General features: G+C 36.4%; 3 protein-coding genes across 6 annotated transcripts in view; 2 read left to right on the forward strand and 1 right to left on the reverse strand.

Moving 5' to 3' along the window:
- Positions 1-253: 253 nt before the first annotated feature.
- Positions 254-5,390, forward strand: fam151a (family with sequence similarity 151 member A; the record flags this gene model as incomplete). Its single annotated transcript, XM_079875620.1, has 7 exons — positions 254-459; positions 1,750-1,899; positions 1,983-2,142; positions 2,913-3,137; positions 3,207-3,343; positions 4,504-4,638; positions 4,732-5,390. The coding sequence occupies exons 1-7, from the start codon at positions 294-296 to the stop codon at positions 5,388-5,390; spliced, it is 1,632 nt and encodes a 543-aa protein (XP_079731746.1). The 5' UTR covers positions 254-293.
- acot11a (acyl-CoA thioesterase 11a) lies at positions 4,700-16,708 on the reverse strand. Its single transcript, XM_079875619.1, has 16 exons — positions 16,371-16,708; positions 14,671-14,881; positions 14,303-14,372; positions 13,926-13,986; positions 12,886-12,987; positions 12,435-12,582; positions 11,897-12,047; positions 10,093-10,212; positions 9,854-9,992; positions 9,667-9,722; positions 9,165-9,231; positions 8,669-8,752; positions 8,452-8,585; positions 8,097-8,228; positions 6,640-6,766; positions 4,700-6,558 (listed from the first exon to the last, which is right to left on the reverse strand). Exons 2-16 carry the CDS (start codon positions 14,855-14,857, stop codon positions 6,400-6,402), a joined length of 1,737 nt encoding a protein of 578 aa, XP_079731745.1. The 5' UTR covers positions 14,858-14,881; positions 16,371-16,708; the 3' UTR covers positions 4,700-6,399.
- Positions 16,709-17,281: 573 nt separating this feature from the next.
- Positions 17,282-18,943, forward strand: part of ssbp3a (single stranded DNA binding protein 3a) — a 33,558-nt gene continuing 31,896 nt past the window's right edge. For all 4 annotated transcript variants that reach the window (XM_079875621.1, XM_079875622.1, XM_079875623.1 and 1 more), the window contains exons 1-4: positions 17,282-17,474; positions 17,924-17,996; positions 18,117-18,178; positions 18,553-18,637. In XM_079875621.1, coding sequence (XP_079731747.1) covers positions 17,419-17,474; positions 17,924-17,996; positions 18,117-18,178; positions 18,553-18,637 — 276 coding nt within the window. In that variant the 5' untranslated portion in view covers positions 17,282-17,418. The remainder of the gene's footprint in view (positions 17,475-17,923; positions 17,997-18,116; positions 18,179-18,552; positions 18,638-18,943) is intronic.

The raw sequence follows: 18,943 nt of genomic DNA on the forward strand, positions 1-18,943 counted from the left end.
GGGATCTTTACAAGAGAGCAGTTCATCATGTTATGTATTGGTGTCGGTCTGATTGCACTTCTTCTCATCATTATTTTAACTTCAGTATTTGTGATCAGGAGATCAGGTATGAAGCCTCTTCATAGTACATAACATTGAATATTGATTGATGTAGAGTTCAGAATGTGTCCATATGCAACAACATTTATCAGGTACATAATTATGAAACGGTATGCATTATGAATTTCAGAGTAAATTGAGAGAAAACAATACTGATTTATCTATGTTGTTCAATTTGTGGATACTGCTTGTGCATGATCTCAGATGCTTCAGTCGACGTGGACATGGAGCCTTTCCCAACTGGTGGAGACATGCTTGACTATCTTCTCCAAACTGGAGAGATTCGGGAGAAAGATGGTCTTTATGCAACATGGTATCACTCAGCCAACAATAAGTCTGAGATGAACAAGGCCTTGAACAGTAAGAGTTATCTGCTGTTTTATCTTAACACCTTTGTTCAAGGTTGCGCTTCTATCCATTCAGTTATCAGTTACATAATAATAATAATAATAATAATAATGAAACATATTTCTGTAAACTTATATCTATTTACAAAATGGAACATATGACTGCCCAACTCCAACTGCAACAGGACATTTTCATACAAAGGTGGACACCTATTAAAGGAGAACTCCGGTCAATTTTAACATTGAGCTCATTTTTTTGTACATTTGGAGTGCTGTCAATACAGAGAACAACGACAAAAATCGGTGTTGCCTACACCGAGTTATTCTATTTTTAAAATTTGCACCCTGTTGACTTCAATGGGGCAAGTACTAAACCTGCTTTTAGCCTCTTAACATCCTTGATGTGTCATTACAAGTGCACAGAAAATGTGAGTGATTCCTTCTGAGTGAACACGAGTGAGTCTGACTGCAGTAGATGTGAAAGAAATGTATAAAAATGATGTTATTTAAGCCAGCGCAAATACCTTTGTTTACATCCTGTTTTTCGGTTGAAGTCCAAAGTAGTCGATTGCCGAGTTCACGCGCTTGATCATAGGTATTAAACCTATGCGTGTGAACTCTGCAATCGACTACTTTGGACTTCAACCGAAAAACAGGATGTAAACAAAGGTATTTGCGCTGGCTTAAATAACATCATTTTTATACATTTCTTTCACATCTACTGCAGTCAGATTCACTCGTGTTCACTCTGAAGGAATCACTCACATTTTCTGTGCACTTGTAATGACACATCAAGGATGTTAAGAGGCTAAAAGCAGGTTTAGTACTTGCCCCATTGAAGTCAACAGGGTGCAAATTTTAAAAATAGAATAACTCGGTGTAGGCAACACCGATTTTTGTCGTTGTTCTCTGTATTGACAGCACTCCAAATGTACAAAAAAATGAGCTCAATGTTAAAATTGACCGGAGTTCTCCTTTAATATATAAATTGAGGCATTGAGGGTGAACTGATCGGTGTGAAACTTTTACTTATTCCTTGTTGTGTAAAATTTCATTTTACTATTGTATAGTGTATTATGTATTTTCTTTATTCTATTTCTGTATCTCTTTTATTTGGGCCACTGTTGTTGTCAATGAATGTTTAGTTCGTTGTTCAAATTTGTTCAGATGTATAAAATTATATTTTCTGTGAAATGTAGGTGTTAGATATGATATATACACAATCTATGTTAAGAGCTCTGATAGTGATAACAAACTGGTGACATGGTGTAAAGAAATACCTTAAAAACTTTGTGCATTACAGGTGATGTATTGATCCTGGAGGCTGATATAAATGTACAAGGTCATAATACAGCCAATGAAACCAATATTCCCATCATGGCCCATCCACCGGACATATACAGTGACAACACTCTGGAGGAGTGGCTGGATGCTGTACTCAAATCAAAGAAAGGTGAACAACCTGGAACATTAGCATCTGATTTTATATACAGAAGACATGGTGAGCATTGCTTTGTTGTGTTCATCCTTCATTAGGGATAAAGCTGGATTTTAAGAGCATTAATGCTGTGGAGCCCTCATTGGATCTGCTGAGAGAGAAAAGCCAAATGGGGATCAACCGCCCAGTGTGGATAAATGCAGATATTCTTCCTGGTCCTAATGTTCCTGATTTCTGGCCAGTGGTCAATGCTTCTGAGTAAGAATGTATTAAATATAATTTCATTTGTAACACTTGAATGCGGGTCAGTTTACTTTGTGATTTAGGCCAGTGGCTCTCAATTTGATGATAAAAATGTTTACATAAAGCTCTGTAAAACTTGGATTTTTTTCAACACAATGTTGTAAGAACGTCCCATTGGGTAATCCGAAATAGTTCTATGCACACTTGCGGTCTTCAAGCACACTTGAACACTTGGGCCAAATACAGGAAATACGTCATGTAAGTAGAGAAAGACTACAAGTGTGGGTACTACCGGGACAGGTCCTCTGTAATGGTTATTTTTAGGTTTTATTTTTATAACCAAAAAATGAGTGTTACCAGAATATTCTGGGGACCAGAAATTGTTTGCATGGTGTTTTGTTCCTGAATGAAACAGTGTGTTTGAATGAGTTTGGATGAGTGAATAATTCAATGACTCATAAAAACAGGCAGCTGTTTCTTCCTGGATGAATCGGTGTATTGGAACAAATTGGTTGAATGAAGGGTTTGATAAACAGCTTAATTCACTCATATAGACAGTCACTTATGGCCATCTACTGGCGTGACTATAACATACAGAAAGAGTCGGTGAAAAATCCCCACTGAGTCTGAAACCTGCAAACACATGCAAGTGGAGTGATACAAAGAGTGGCAAAACAACTTTGACTATTTGGAATGATATTCTGAACATCATAACTAATTCTCTGACCTGTTGATTGCTTAATGTTGTTTTTCAGTTGCTGACCTTTTTTTACTTTTATTACAAGGTTTTTTGAGCTCATTCAGCTGAAATTTCCTGACGTCACCATCTCTCCAGGATGGAAGGTTCTTTATCTTTCCATCTTCCCCAATGTGACATACACGCGCAGTATGGTGGAGCAGATGTACTCTACTGTAAGACACCTCCCTCAGAAAATCACCTTTCCTGTCCATGCTTTGATGGCCAAGAATGGGTGGCCACACCTGAGCTGGCTGCTCAGCCAATCTTCAAGGTAACTCAGTCGTTTATACTGTTGTTTATACGTTTATGATGTTTATACTGTGTCTTGATTCTGATACAGGTTTAGTTTAACACTGTGGCAAGGAAAGGAGAACCCCACTGTGAATGATCTTCTCTTCATCAGAGACAACAGCAACCCTCAGCGCATCTATTATGACATCTATGAGCCTGTGCTCTCACAGTTCAAAGAAGCTGCAAGTGAGTGACTTTATGGTTTTGAATATTACACCTTAGATAGTGTATAGCGATGCACAATATAGGGAAGCATATTGGTTATCTGCCGATATTAGAGCTGTTTTTACATTAGATTAACTTTGCCGTCATGTAACTCTCTTAAAAATAAAAGTCCTTTATTGGCATCTGTGGTTCCATGAAGAACCGTTATCATCCATGGAATCTTTCAATTACACAAAAAGGTTACACCTATTTTAGCTTCAGGTTCTAAAGGGTTAACATTGTCAGGGTCTGAATCAGGTTTGAAATTGGCATCATTCTTTACATTTTCTCACGCAAAACTCACGGTTACGGAGGGGCGGGACATTTCCCGAACACACGCTAAGCGCTGCCAATCACAACACACTGGTCCAGCTAACCAATCACAGCACATTTCGTATTTCTTAAGGACAGGCTTCATCGAAACCGGAATTAAACAACGCGTTCGGGACAGACTGGGGATAGAGAGGCTGTAATAATGTAAAATATGTGAAAAATAATGTGTTTTCTTTAACAATCAAGCATGAAAGCATACTCTAGTACACCCCAAAAACAAAATCAAGACTTTGTAAAAGTGCATAATAGGACCCCTTTAAAAGTGAAAGGTCACATTAATCATTGGTTACCATTGCTTCGGGTTTTTCATGAAAATTCGCCATGTTGACAGAAAGCTGCTTGGTTTGAAATTGACTTCTGTGTGAGCCTTACACTATTGACAGTAAATCATTTTTTTTGCAGTAAAACTTTCGCTGAAATTTCACAGTTGTGACCATGCCTGAATACTCATCTAAAATTAATCTTTAGAAACACTAATCATTTAAAAACACTTCTAAATGAAATCTTTAGCAAATTCCAAAATGAAAATTAAGTTTTAATATTGTACATTGTAATGATTGGATGCCAAAATTTCCTTGGAGTCTACTATTTAAAATTATTGATTTTATTTGTGTTTTATTTTTATTTAGACAGAATAGTATAGAATTGTATTGATTTATTGGTTATAGCCCATAACATGAAAATAATTGTAATAATATTTATTTCCTTATTATTATTGATATTTCTCGCTTCTCAGTTTTGTCCATAATTGTAATAATGGTGCATCCCTAATTGTGTATATCAGTAAAACAGAAATCTTGATTTCTCAGAGCTGAAAAACAGACCCAGAAGATTCTATCCAGGTGGAGACATAGTTGACTATTTCAGGCCGGCGAATGGTGATGGACTCAACATCCAGTGGGACACAGTGACTGATAAAGATTCTTTGCTATCTTTGCTTGAAGGTGTGAATTTAACTACTTTAGATGGATAGATATTGTGGAAATGCATAGATCTTTATAAATTGGTAATGCAAGAATTTATTTGTTTTTTTGCAGATAGCCCTGGAGGAATGCTGGTGATCCCAGTATTATCTAGGGTAGGTCAACCAAACATTCCTGTCGTTCAGGGTTCCCAACCTGAGCTTCCTCTTCAGGACTGTCTGGAGCTGATTCTTGCCTCTAAGAAGCCGTGGGGACTCTACTTAAGGATAAAGTCCCAGAATCATCTGAGCCCCTCGCTGGAGCTCCTTCGTCGGGCCTATGACAGAGACCTGCTGCACCACCCCACCTGGGTTAACATGGACGTAGCCCACGGAGCTTTCAATATCCAAGGCTATGTGATGGGAAAAGAGTTCTTGAGAACCATTGATCAAATCTTTCCATATGTGACTCTGGCTCCAGGTTGGCCTAAAGAGGTTCTCAATGAAGGCTACACACCAGAACTGGTGGAGGACATGGTGCAGCTCTTTCAGGGGGCCTGGCAAGATGTTTCACTGCAGCTGAGGGTCGAGGCTCTGGACAGGACTGTGACTGGATATAAGAGCCTTATCCATGCACAATCACGCTTCTCACTGACTCTAGAGCAGCGGGCAGAGGTCAGAGGCCTCAATTCTGGGATTGAAAGCTTAATGTCTATCCGACCAGCAAACAGACAGCGGAGCTTCTACAATATGTCTAATATATTCAGAAAACATGCAGCAAATCTGTCTGTCTGAAAATCAAGATCATAAATCTTTGACAAAGACATCGCGAAATCAAAGTCAACCATAATGCTGTTTAGATAGTCCACTGACAAGATAATGTACATAAATGTTCATTGAAAACTTGAGAGATTAATATTTAAAATAAATTGTTTAAATTATTAACACTACTTTTTTGTCATTTTATTTCATATACGATAGAAATAGGACTTTTAACAAATATTTAAACAAAATTTTCAGTAACTAAACTAAATCAGTTAACAGACGCAATTCAATTGTCATTTTATAAACATCACTGCACCAAAAAATATTACTGAAAAAACAAAGCAAATAGAGACATGTTAATGTTCTAAAATTATCTCTCTCTTTTTAAAGGGACATGTAAGTGTTGGATGTACTATGTAAATATTCTGATGGGTCCCAATGTAAGAAATTAGGTTTATTTTTAAAGTTATTTCAGCATGATTTGCTGTTATGGGAACCTGTCACAATGTAACAGAGGTTTTGCAAAATGGCTGTTACTGGACCCGACAAAAAACATTTTTCAATTGTAGAGAGCTTAGTCAATGAAGATAACAACTTGTTTAATTACAAACGTCAGAAAAGGGAGAGAAAATAGTCATGTGATGCATTTATTTTAAAAAATAGCCCTTGAGAAAGAACGCCTAAATTTTAGGCTTATCTGTGACTCATTAAAAGAATTTGTTCAGATTAATCATTTGTTCACAAATCAAACTCGTTTCACTTCATATTTGTTGTGAGCAACCAGTGAGGAAAATGCATTTTTACTGTATTGTTTGCGCCACAGTCTTTCCCTCTCATCACATTCAATTCAAACTGCAACCTCACAATTCATTGTTTTTCATTTAGCCCTAGTATATATAAAAAAAAAGGATCAATACTGAATAAGAACCGGTTCTTAATTATGGACTTAAGAATAAAATGCTGCAAAAGTATTGGATCTGGCCCCTTTAAAAGCATACACATTTCATGATGAGTTGATCCCAGCAGCAGCAGCAGCAGGTCATAATGTAGAAGGGGTGAATTCAGGTGTGCTGACTATGTTGTCCAGCAGATACTGGCTGCATGCACAGAAATTTGAGTAGAAACTGGATGAGAGGCCTGCGATGTCAGTGGAGATGTACGGCATCACTTCTGGACTGGCCTGATTATAGTAGGAAATCTGAGGGCAAAACAAGAAACATGTCACACACTTCAGTGAGGAAGTACATAGTGAGCATCATGAAGGACTATTTTTTCTTACCTTTGAGACACCTTTAGACACCTCATAAATGGTGAACCCAGCACAGACCACCTCACCCCTGTTGAACCCCTCTGTGGGTGAATGAGTGGGTAGAGTGACTGATCGTAGGGCAATAACATACGGATCCCTAGAAAACAAATATACATCATATACATGTATTACAGATATTCATTTTGCTGCATTCATGCCACGTCGCGATGTACTGTAATTACTAGGTGACAACCCGTGACGTTCTACTCGGAGCTGTTCACATCCTCAGACGTGGAATTATGTTTTTCTATGGGAACACTATTAATGCCTAAATAAATCTTTGTAGTTTGAGTAATCAATAGACAAAACCATAAGACATCAAGACATCCAAATGCCGTATTAACCCTCATCCTCTCCTCTCCTCCAAAATGACCCAAAGCCTTAAAATTATACTAATGTTTTTACATTATTTCATTTTAATAATATTTTTTAAATTTTTAATAATATTTTGGGGATATTTTTTATTTTATGTAAATTAAATTAATAGATTAAATCTATTAAATCTACTAAAATCTATTAAATTAATAGATTTTATCAATAAATAATATAATTTTAAGCACATTCCTCAAATTATTTCAACTTAAATTCAAAATAACTTTCCAATACATGCATAACCAGCTCAAAATATCTCACACTGGGTCAATTTGGGTGTCTCTGCAGAAAAAAAAATATATAACATGATACTTCATGACTCTTGCAACTAGATGGTCTTATAGCTCAATATGGAGCAAATGAGCTGTTCCTCTGGGTCCTAAAGTCAGTCCTTGAGTTTATCTCTTCAGTATGCATTCAGATACACATGTAGACATAATATAATCATTTTTGTTAATGTTTTAGCATTTTTAGGTTTAATTTTGAGCATTTTTTAGGGTTTCATATGTATACTTTAGCTAGCATTCCGCATATTCCTAAGGGATGGGAAGGATTTGGTCCTTTTTTTATTACAACCACATAAACTCCTCGAATCCAGTAAAAAAAAAATGTATGTATACGTGGTTCAAGTACGACAAAAGTCCTAAGGTCTTGGACCCCTCCGATGAACACTCCTTTTTTCTTTTCCTTTTTTTTTTTTTTTTTACATGATTTTTTGACCCGAGGGAAAGATGGGTAAACTTATTTTAGTGGGACATAATATGTATTAAACTATGTGAAGTTTTTACAAAGTCATTATTACAAGTTCTACAAAGATGTGAACGCTTTTTACAAGTTGGAATCTCGTAATTACGGTACTTCCGACATGGCGTGAACATCTTTAGAGAAGCTCGCTTAAAGGCAACATTAAATCCAAACTGATCTTATGTACTTATTTACATCCAAATGTGTTTGTAATCTTTGTCTTCTTTGTAATCTTGGTTCACCCAGAAATGCCACAGAACTAAAAGAGGTAGCAAATATTGTTTATGTAGACTTGAATACCACATCCTCACCCGCTATCACAAGGCGGTCTTCTAGAGGCCAGTAAAATGAAGTCCTGAACTTTTCCTCCTTCACTGACCGAAGGAGTAACAACTCTATAGATGAAATCATCCTCATTGACCCTAATGAGCGGCTCACACAGACTGCACAATTAAAACAACACACACAAAAAAACATTTAATCATCACTTTAAACTGACATTTGGATTTGCAATGTTATAAAAGACACTACTTCAAAAGTTTCTTATGTGTTTGTACCAAACATTTTCTGAATAAATCGACAAAAAAGTATTACATTTATCCGTATTCTTCCCTTTTTCATTTGTAATAAGTAGCTAATAGTTCTGTGGTGTGTATAGTGTCTCACGTGTAGTGATCGTCCCATTCCTGTCTGCGGCTGAGATCCGAGAGGAGGGTGAAGGCCCTTTGTGCTGGGACATCCATCTCAAACTCCACCCTGAAACACAGACTCTGACTCTCCTCCACTGTATACAGACTCACCTGCTCAGAGCAAGACAATGAGCATCTGATGTTACAGGGGGAACTTTATAATGTAAGACTGACGTATGGAGAGTAGCCCTTACATGACCCTTCTTTGAGCTGAGTTCCCAGTTGTTTTTGGCTGCAAGCATTTTCAGGGCCGACACATTATTGTAGCTCAGATACACCTGAAAATCAGAATAATTCAGCTCAAATAAGCCATCAATGCTGTCTGTCCAGACAACAGCACTATGTAAATACAGGGGAAAGGAAATACACACTGTGAGTAAATTAAACCTTTGATTAATGTAGTACTAACATGTTTTAGTCAACGTACTGTATGTTGGCAAGGTGTAACACAATACCATATATTATTATGAGCAGTAAACAAGTATTTTTGAAAATTGTCAAGTCATATTTACATAATTCTGCAATTCTTGTCCATTTTTATTGACTTTATTTGGTATGTCTATCCTGTATGTCTATCCTTTTTTTTTTTTTTTTACTTTTTTTACTTCTGCCCAATTTGTGCCACAAGTTTGGACCTTTCAATGGTAAATATTCATATAATCAGGTATTTTCTGCAGCAGGGAAAGTTACCTGGTTACTAGGGTCCCATGGGACAGACAGTGGCACTTCAGTCTGCTTACATGAGATGATGTACTTCCTGAGGAGAAACAAAACCAGATGAGCTCCAACTCATGAAGAACTGAACAAGAGACAATACAGCTAAATGATGCTCCTGAAAATTTTTATATTATGTCATATTATTTCAAGTTTATTTTAATCATTTGAATAGTTTTTAAATAGATTTTAGACATTTAGATTTAAATGAAAATAATATTTCTAGCCAAGCCAAAAAAATACATTAGAACTGAGCATAGTTAAAAACAACAATTCAAATCCTGACCTTAAAGTTTAAGAAAGTAAAGTGTATGCATTATATTTATGGATCTAGTTTTTAGCAGTAATGCACAGTGACAGCGCCATCTGTGGGTGAGCTGAGGATGTTGCATTCTAGCCGGCTCTTCTTACATAGTTTTGTGAGGTTATAAGCTGGAGCTCTTGTTATCAGAATAAAAATAAGCACCAGGTTTGCTACCTATCAAGTCGAATCTTCTTCCTGGCAAGAGCCTCCTGGTATCTCCTCTGTCCCTCCTGTCAAAACATTCAGAATAGCACTCAAAATTCAGATTTGACAATATCCAATTTACTTAAACAATCGAATGATTGTTGTCATGACCGTTCACACTATAAGCACAATCTGGATTCAGATTTGGACTCCTCACCTGAGGTTCAGGTTTTATGGGAGGCAGTGGACGTGGCCTTCCTTTCTCATCCAGCACCTCAAACGTCATGAAGGCGCTGTTAATGTGCCTCAGAGGTTCCTCTCCGTGATAGGCTTCTGCACAGACGCCTACCTCCATACTGCAAAACCAGAGACACTGCCAGTCAGCTGACTGACATCATTACAGTGTAGTCATTAGAATCTAAATACAGCTCTTGGATGCCCATTACACACGCCCACCTGTTCTTGAATGTGTTATTCACAATGGCTTTCAGAACCAAACGATCTCCAACCTGGGACGGGCCTCTGAAGTGAAACATGTCTATGGTCCTCAGAGTAGGATGAGCATTGCATAAACGACTGTTAAAAAAATGAGAAATCCATACAGTATATCTTGAGTTTTTTAATGATTCATAATAAGACCATCATGAGACAGTTTTTACATGATTGAATGTAAATGTAGAGAGCAGCTGATTGGACGGACATCTGTGTAGTGCAAGATGAGTCAGACAAATAGATTTTTCATGCATTGGTCTATGTTGACATTTTGGGCTATTTTGCTTCCATAACATTTCTTCTTTCAGACTACCAGGAAGAAAACATCCAAAATGCACATTTAAGTGTTTTTTTTTTATTTTATTTTTTTATTAAATGCTGTCTATTTGTTTTTGGGGGTTTTTCACATGCACTGAGCCATAAATCTCCTCTTCGGTTGCACTAACACATCAAACTTTCCAGTTTTATTCTTATCTATATTCTTAAGGTTTTTACAGATGGGTTTGTTTATATATAATAATATTCAAACTAAAAGCCAAAAATTTCATGGTGACTTTAAACAGGTTTTTGAACCTCGCTTTATTAAATGTTCCGATTTTTGTTCTGGAAATGTATGCAAATTATTTAAAATTATAAATTTAATAGTTATCATTTATTATATATTATATACAGTGCTATGCATAAGTTTAGACACCCATGCTAAAGTTGACTAAAAAGAGGAATAAAAAATCATCTTTTGGAAATTGAACTTAATGCCTTAATTAAAAAAAATAGGAAAAATCCAACCTTTAAGGACACCAGTTTTCTTTGTGAATGAATAATGTATCGTAAATAAATAAATGTTCTTCCTTAAAATACAGGGTGCATGGTTTTATTTCAGTTAGCCTAAAAGCTAGTTTGATTTGCATTGAGAGATGATCTTATGGAAAGTACCCCATGCCAATCTCTAGGTATGGTGAAGGGTGTGTGATGATGTGGGGCTATTTTAATTCCAAAGGCCAAGGGAACTTTATCAGGATGCATAGTATCCTGGATCCATGAAGTAACTGGCCTTTAAAAATAAAAATCTGCCTGCCTCTATGGGAATTTAACATAGGGGTGTCCAAACTTATGCACCCTGTATTTTAAGGAAGAACATTTATTTATTTACGATACATTATTCATTCACAAAGAAAACTGGTGTCCTTAAAGGTTGGATTTTTCCTATTTTTTTTAATTAAGGCATTAAGTTCAATTTCCAAAAGATGATTTTTTATTCCTCTTTTTAGTCAACTTTAGCATGGGTGTCTAAACTTATGCATAGCACTGTATCATACATATTTAATTAGATAATTCCTCATTTGCATACTTAAACAACATTTCAGAAAACAGTGTTAATGTAATGTGATTAATCAACTAGGATAGTAAAGTCATATCTGTTTATTTGTTTGTTTGTTTTTAATTTTACTTTTCGTATAATTTATATATCTTCTAAAAGCAAATGACAACTTTTAGGATTAAACTAGCAAACAGATGGCCTCAAATCCAACACGCATGAACTAAATTGCACAAATCTTAATTATGATGTCATGGAGTATTTAAATAAGCTGAAGTTCATGCTCTTTGTTTTAATTAAAGCTTCAGTGTCCTGTCATTGCAGAAGTCTCTTTTGCGGCACGTTTATGACAACATTACAAACCTTGAACCCTGATCTAGTGCAGGTTGAGGGTTTAAAGCTAAATATTAACTGCTGTATAAAAATGCACTTTACAAGTGTGTGGGCACAAACCTGGCTGCAATAGTAGCGACATTTTCCATCCAGGCCATAATCTGGCCTCCGAATGTGTTGACCTGGTGATTGGCATGAGGAGGAAGAACCAGCTCGACACTTTCCACTCGTGTCTTTTCTGTCGGCACAGCCTCATCTTCACCACGGTTCTCTGCCTCACAAACAATAAAACACCTCCTTAAGACGCTAAACAGATGCTTGGAGGAAACTAAATGATTGTCTAGAATAGATCATGTGCAGGCGCATATAGTTGGCTCTAAAAATGTATATTCTGTCATCATTTACTCACCCTAATTTACTCCAATGGGGATTCTAAATATCTTATTTCATGTTCCACAGAAGAAAGAAAGTCATACAGGTTTGGAATGACATGAGGGTGAGAAAATGAGGACTTATTTTTTGTATGAACTATCCCTTTAAGGCCATGTAACTCACTCTGTCTGACATATTTTCACATGTGCCTATGCGTTCAGTCTGTGACGTGTTTGGGCAGAGACTTGAACGAAAGGGAAGTGTCTCCGTGTCTTACGACACTTACCCTCACTTATACTTCTCTGGAAGGTCTTGTTGTTGAGCAAGTCCTGCATGGTGTCATGGTGAATGAGTCTCATCCTCCTCCTCTCAGCTGCTAAACTGTGCTCCACCTGCTCTTGGTGTGTGCAGGGCACAACCTGCTTCAGCTGCGCCTGCAATCACAGCCCAGAAACATTTCTTATCTACATATTACCAAATTGTTAATAACTGGTTTAAAAATGAGTGCAGAGTAAAGGTGCATTCAAATGCTGTGCTGAATGCAATTGTATCACCCTAGTTTATTTACATGCCATTTGCAGCGTGTCCTTACATAAGATAATATTCCACAGCCATGACAAAAAAGTAAACCTAATCAGTTTATGAAATATGTTTTTCCCCATTAACTGAAATGTAAGTGGGCCTAGCATATTTATAAAGATCATTAGACACATTATTATTGCATTGTTTTCTCATACCTTGTTTGCATCTGTGCGTCTGGCAACGAATGTGGCAAATGCCTGACACACTCTCCAATGACGGCCACTGTACAGGTCCTCACAGATGACTTCTATCCCCACCTCACACACAAACACCAATACATATGGTCATAATTACCATTCTACTTATACAATACTCTACTTAAACAATATTAAGACAACAATATTTTAGAACAACGTGCTAGGGGGTTCACAGAAAATTTGAGAGAATTGCATTTTGATCGATTTTTTTTTCTTCCAGACTGTATTTTTAAGCCTGTCAAATATCATATATTAACTAAAGGCATTATTTAAATATGCTTAACAAATTATTTTAACACTGAATTTGTCATTACTGTTTCAAATTGGATTAAAATAACCAACAGTCCATTTACAATCTAATCATTTTTTGATTATTCCATTGACAAGGCAGTTTTTAACAGTAAAGATAGTTTCATATGGTCTTCAAATGGTTTTGTGAAAATATATCTAATTGTATTTCAATACATATATTTCAATACTAATCTTTGGAAAATATTTACAAATTCTACAAATAAATTTGAATCAAATTCAAAACGGTTCTCTTATCATCTACAGTACACTAATAGTAATATAGTAATACTGGGTAGAAAAAAGATATCTAGTAAACAAAGTAATCGTGATAAATCGAATCTAAATAAAAGTTTGTGTTTATATAATATATGTGTGTGTGTGTGTGTGTATATATATATATATATATATTACGCGTGTGTGTGTCTATGTGTGTGTATGTATTTACACACACACACACACACACATATATAATATATATATATAAATATAATAATGTATATACACACACATATATTATTTAAACAAACTTTTATATTGAGACAGTATATGTAAATAGCTGTGCCTTTTATATTTCATGATTATCATACTTAGGGGTGCTTGGCTTGAAAACGTCTAAAGTGTACACAATAGTAAGACATTTGTAGGTCTTAGAGTAACTTTTTCTAAAAAACATATACAGTGTGATTTGATTAAAATGTGTCTGTTACCTCCATGCTTGAGTTGAAAGCCCTGTTGACTTTGGCTTTAATGTTGACCACTTGTCCAACGCTGAAAAACATACGTGAGTGATAATGACAGTGTCTCATTAGTGATATATTAGAGGTTGTTTTCCATTGGGCTTGTATTTCTGAGACTCTCCTCACTAATCAAAGTTTCGTTTGATTGGTGTTGTTTTATTAGCACAGTCTGACAGGCTGGCAGAGTAATTAACAATCTTCTGTCTAATAGCAGTTTAATAGCACAATAAACCAGACAGAACTGCCAGTACTCCCTAAGGCAAATGACATGCTGGTTAGGACATTTTTCAAAAGACACTGAAATGTGGCTCTAATTATCTAAAACATAAGTGATATTTCTTCTGTACCCGATGGTGTGCTCGAAGTAGATGTCATCAACAGAAGCTGTCACACAGAGGCATCCAGCGTGTCTCTCCGCTGGAATACAAGCAGATCTAAATAAGTCATGTTGACACTAATGAATCTCACTGCATTTTAACCGATTTACCTGTTCGTGACTGACAGGTGAAAAAATTTACCTAATAATTGATCCCATATTGAAGGGTTTCCAGTGATGCAGTCACATGCACATCTAGATTATTTGCTCTAGGTTTGCTTAGTCGTTGCAAACAAGTCCTCAGTATTATACTTACACTCATATCCTTATATAGAGAATTTCTGGAGCCTTTACAATGCAGGTTAAAGGTGCTTCACATCACTCATTGTGCAAACTCACCAGACAGACACGCTGTGCAGTCCATCCATTTGAGCAGCTGTCCGATGCTCAGTTCTCCGCAGTGGTTGGCATGGCAGGGCAGCACTATCTGGCTCATCTTCACCTCTGAAGGGTTGCGATGCTGCTGCCCTTTATCCTCCAGATGAAGGTCATGCAGTTTGTTCTTAAGCTCGGACTCTGATGCCATGCTGATGAGCTGAAAGCCCGGCGGCTGAGAAGAACAATAATAATGTTCAAAGTTAATATTAGAAACTGGAGTTTTGTAACAGTTTTGAATAGCAATCCCATTAAGTATTTGGACACTTAACCAAACCTGTGAAGGTCATTGAATAAGATAACTAGAAAGTGATCAAACAATCTTCATCTTATTTTGATCCCTATATGTATTTTTTATTAAAAAAATAAAGTTATATGTGCTGCCTTTTTAAATAATAATAATAAATGAAATGACATTCATATATTTCAAACATGTTAATGTTAACAAACACTGGGTATTACTGTTAATTACTTTAGCGTAATGCTAATTATTAAGTTCAGACCTAAAAGTAAATTTTACACCCAAAAAAAGTGTAGGCTACTGTATGTATAAAGCTGTATAAAGACATTGGTAGATGTAAACATCTGTTAATGAGAGAAATAAAGGGACATAATCACAGTTATGAATATAAGACTACTAATATAAACAGTTGTAGGCTATTTTATTTGTACAAACAAAATAAGCATAGCTAATAATTGCAACAAAAAGAGAAAAAATGGAGATAAGGTTAGAAAGCATGAAGCTTGCGGTGTCAAAATGCAACGACGTCTCAGATATTCTGCGTAAATAAATGACTTTCGAGTGATTTGTTCCAATTACAAAAGTGCACATCAAATGTCCAAAAAAACACTTAAGCTAGAACAGACCTCATTGGTTCTTGCGCGCCACGCACGCACGCGCATTTGCGCTTCTTATTTTCAAACACACTTGAAGCTGCAACACCTGCGTCACAGATGACGTAATAAAGAATTTAAAAAAATGCTTAATCGGCCCCGGGACATACTGTACCTATTTATTTATTTTAATTTTTTCATTCACTTATTTATTTTATCCTTTTTATTTATTTACTCATTTAATTGTTCATTTTAATCTTATCTTTTTCCTTATTTATTTACTTTTATATTTTTTAACGCCGTTTTTCTCTAAACTTTTCTATAAGCTCCCTAAAACTCTGCAGCCCCCTGGCCTGGGGTCCATGAACCCGTTTTAAAAAAACAGGGAAAAAAAACAGACTAGACTGGACCTTTTTCACACACACACAAAAAAAAAAATGCATTTGCCAGCATACTAAACATCATGAGTAGTAGTACTTCATATAGGCGAATACTAACTGCAGGTCACAGTGTTGTACTTCTAGTTCGGTAGCCTACTACTGATAATTGCGCAACCCTCAATAAACCTTTGAAGTGACACTCCTCACATTCACACCCTTCATTTAATGAGTAAAACTGAGGTACATTCCTGTGCCATGCCAATAAGATTTGTCAACAAATTCACTGTACCATAAGAATAGATGTTATGTGTGATTGTGTTCTGCGCAGCGCCTTTACAAAGGAGCGAATAGACGTGCAATTGTTGAATGACTATGCAGAACGGCGTCGAAACATGTTTTAGCCGAGACGTGGCTTGATGCATAGATATAAAGTATCATTCACGCCCTTACCGCGATTTTCCTTGAGAGTCTGGCTAAATTCAACACAGCAAAATCAACTCCAGTGAATGACAGACACGGAGTGTTCACGGAAGCGCACGAGAGCTCAGCAAAAACCTCTTCAGTCGCGCGCGTGTAGTGTTCACTAACAAGTAGACTATTCACTAAGACCCCGCCCCGTGTCTCATGTTCAGCTACATGTGTTGTGTAAAGTTCACGAAGCCCTTAGGATCCTTATTGTATGTTCTCTCTCACATCAAAAACCATAACAAACTTAAAAGAAAACAATCGTGTTTGCATTCAGCACGGAATGTGTTGACACCTGCGGTTTATCGCTTATTTTGCTGTCCGACAGGTGGCGCAATAAGTCTTTGAAAGCAGAGGATAGCGCTTCAACTAGAGTCAGGAATCAACAAAGCTTTGATAGCATAATTGTTAACATTTACAACAGTACCAAAGCACGTACAGTAGCCTACAGAAATATGTATTTTAATTAAATGATTAGTATTTAAATAAAATCATACAATAAAATAATTGAGAGAATTAATTTAGGTACTTTAATAAATCACTAATTGGATAAATAAATCACTCACTAATGTAATAAAAATGTGTTTTACATATATTATATTGCCAAAGCATCAATGCACGCGATAAAACCAAATGACAGAAAAAACATGTTATTAAAAATAACAAAATAACCTTCAATATGATTATCATTTAAAAAAAAAAAAAGAAATACTCAGATATACAGAGACAACGCATGATCAAATCAATTTGCAATACACTACCCGTCGATTTTTGAAGAAGATGGTTTTATTGTTTTAACTTTTATGCAGATGAGGGGGATCGTGAGGTCATGAGGTCGAATATTTTGATTGGTCTATGAAGCTGTCAATCATGCACCGCGGGTTCCCGCCCACACACAGTTCATGCTCTGGCTGTGGCAGGGTCGGTTGAAGCGGATGGGGTCAGAGGCGGGCTACACGTTGACAGCTGGAGCATTGAGCATAAGGAAACATCGCAGTCAAGCTGGCAGACGCGTTTATCTTCAGCGCAAGACATGTTCGCGAAAGGTAAAGGGACCGCGGTGCCATCGGACGGGCAAGCTCGGGAAAAGTAAGCGCTGCTCTCTCTCTCTCTCTCTCTCTGTCTTTACACGCACAGCTGATGTTGTGTTATGTCATTATGTCTTCTAAAACAAGTGTCTTGTTCAAGATATTTCAGTGATGTTATAGTGAAAACTGATAAATGTTTCGTTTTAATGTCTTTATTTATTTGCTATAAATGTACGTTTTTTTTTTAGTTTTTTTTTATTTTAGTTTTATTAGAGCATAATATTTATTTCATAACAAGCCAGTTTGCAAACGCCCATGGTGGTATCAATTATTGTTTTGGAAATACAGTATAGCCCATACTAGGCTCAAACAGTTGTTGGTGGAAGCAAACTGCAATGATGATTCTCTTGGACAAGAATAAGACTGTGTGTTATTAACATGTAGAAAAAAAACCAGACAGTTTAATTGGATGGCATCAGTTTTTAATGAAGCATCTGTTTTACTGTACAGGTTGGCATTATACGTCTATGAATATTTGCTACACGTGGGAGCTCAGAAATCCGCACAGACGTTTTTATCAGAGGTGTGTATGTGCATATGCATATTTATACTTCAGTGAATGATCATGTGCATTGACCAATCTTGTTATGCATTCATTGTGTGTGTGTTAAAGTCATCTGCTGTCTGTTTTTATTATGCTTAGATAAGATGGGAGAAGAACATAACCCTTGGAGAACCTCCAGGCTTTCTGCACTCTTGGTGGTGGTGTGTATTAACTCTATTCAGTTGTTGATCAGTGTTGTGCTGTATATGGAATCTTTACAATATGTTATAAACTTTAGAATAATTGAATTGAATGGATACCAGGCAGTGACATTCAATGATATCTGGCTACTTGGCTTAGACTTGGTTTGGGGGAATATATTAAAAGAATCTGAAGGGAAATCAATAATTACTTTTGTTATGATTTAGGCTACCTGAAATATTTGGGTTCAATACAACACTAAGCATAAAATAAGTTAATCTCAACAGATAGCCCATAGTCTTAATACTGCCTTATCAATGTTATGATCAATATAAGTGTAACCGTTGTGACACTGCAATATCTTCTCATTCCAAACAATGCTGTCATTACGCAGTGTGTTTTGGGACCTGTACTGTGCAGCACCTGAGAGACGGGACACATGTGATCACTCCAGTGAAGCGAAGGCCTTCCATGACTATGTAAGTGATGCGTGTTTAATTCACCCCTCACTAGCACATCGTAATAGAAGAGATCTGCTGTTTCGCAATGAGATAAAACCACTGAAATGTTACTCTGTGGTGTGAAGCAGAATATTGATTGCAAATATGAGATTGCGGCTTATTTATTGTTTTAGTTCCAGGTCAGCTTTGTTTATCCTCATTCCATTAAATGTTAAATTGGTATTGAATATCCTTTTTTCAGATTGGCGCACTTGATTTGAATTTGATTGCACATTTAGTGCATGACTGTGTCCAGTTTGGGTGAGCTTGTGAACAGGAAAGCAT

The sequence above is a fragment of the Squalius cephalus genome, assembly GCF_949319135.1.
Source record: "Squalius cephalus genome assembly, chromosome: 7".
Lineage (NCBI taxonomy): Eukaryota > Metazoa > Chordata > Actinopteri > Cypriniformes > Leuciscidae > Squalius > Squalius cephalus.

Bases quoted from the DNA above. Each gene is read 5' to 3' on its own strand.
- acot11a (XM_079875619.1), bottom strand. From the start codon at position 14,857: ATGGCATCAGAGTCCGAGCTTAAGAACAAACTGCATGACCTTCATCTG. The intron at 9,232-9,666 runs GTAGCAAACCTG...GTTTCTCCTCAG, and splicing joins AAGAAGATTCGACTTGATAG to GAAGTACATCATCTCATGTA. The intron at 6,767-8,096 runs GTGAGGATGTGG...TTTGTTTTCTAG, and splicing joins AGACCGCCTTGTGATAGCGG to GGATCCGTATGTTATTGCCC.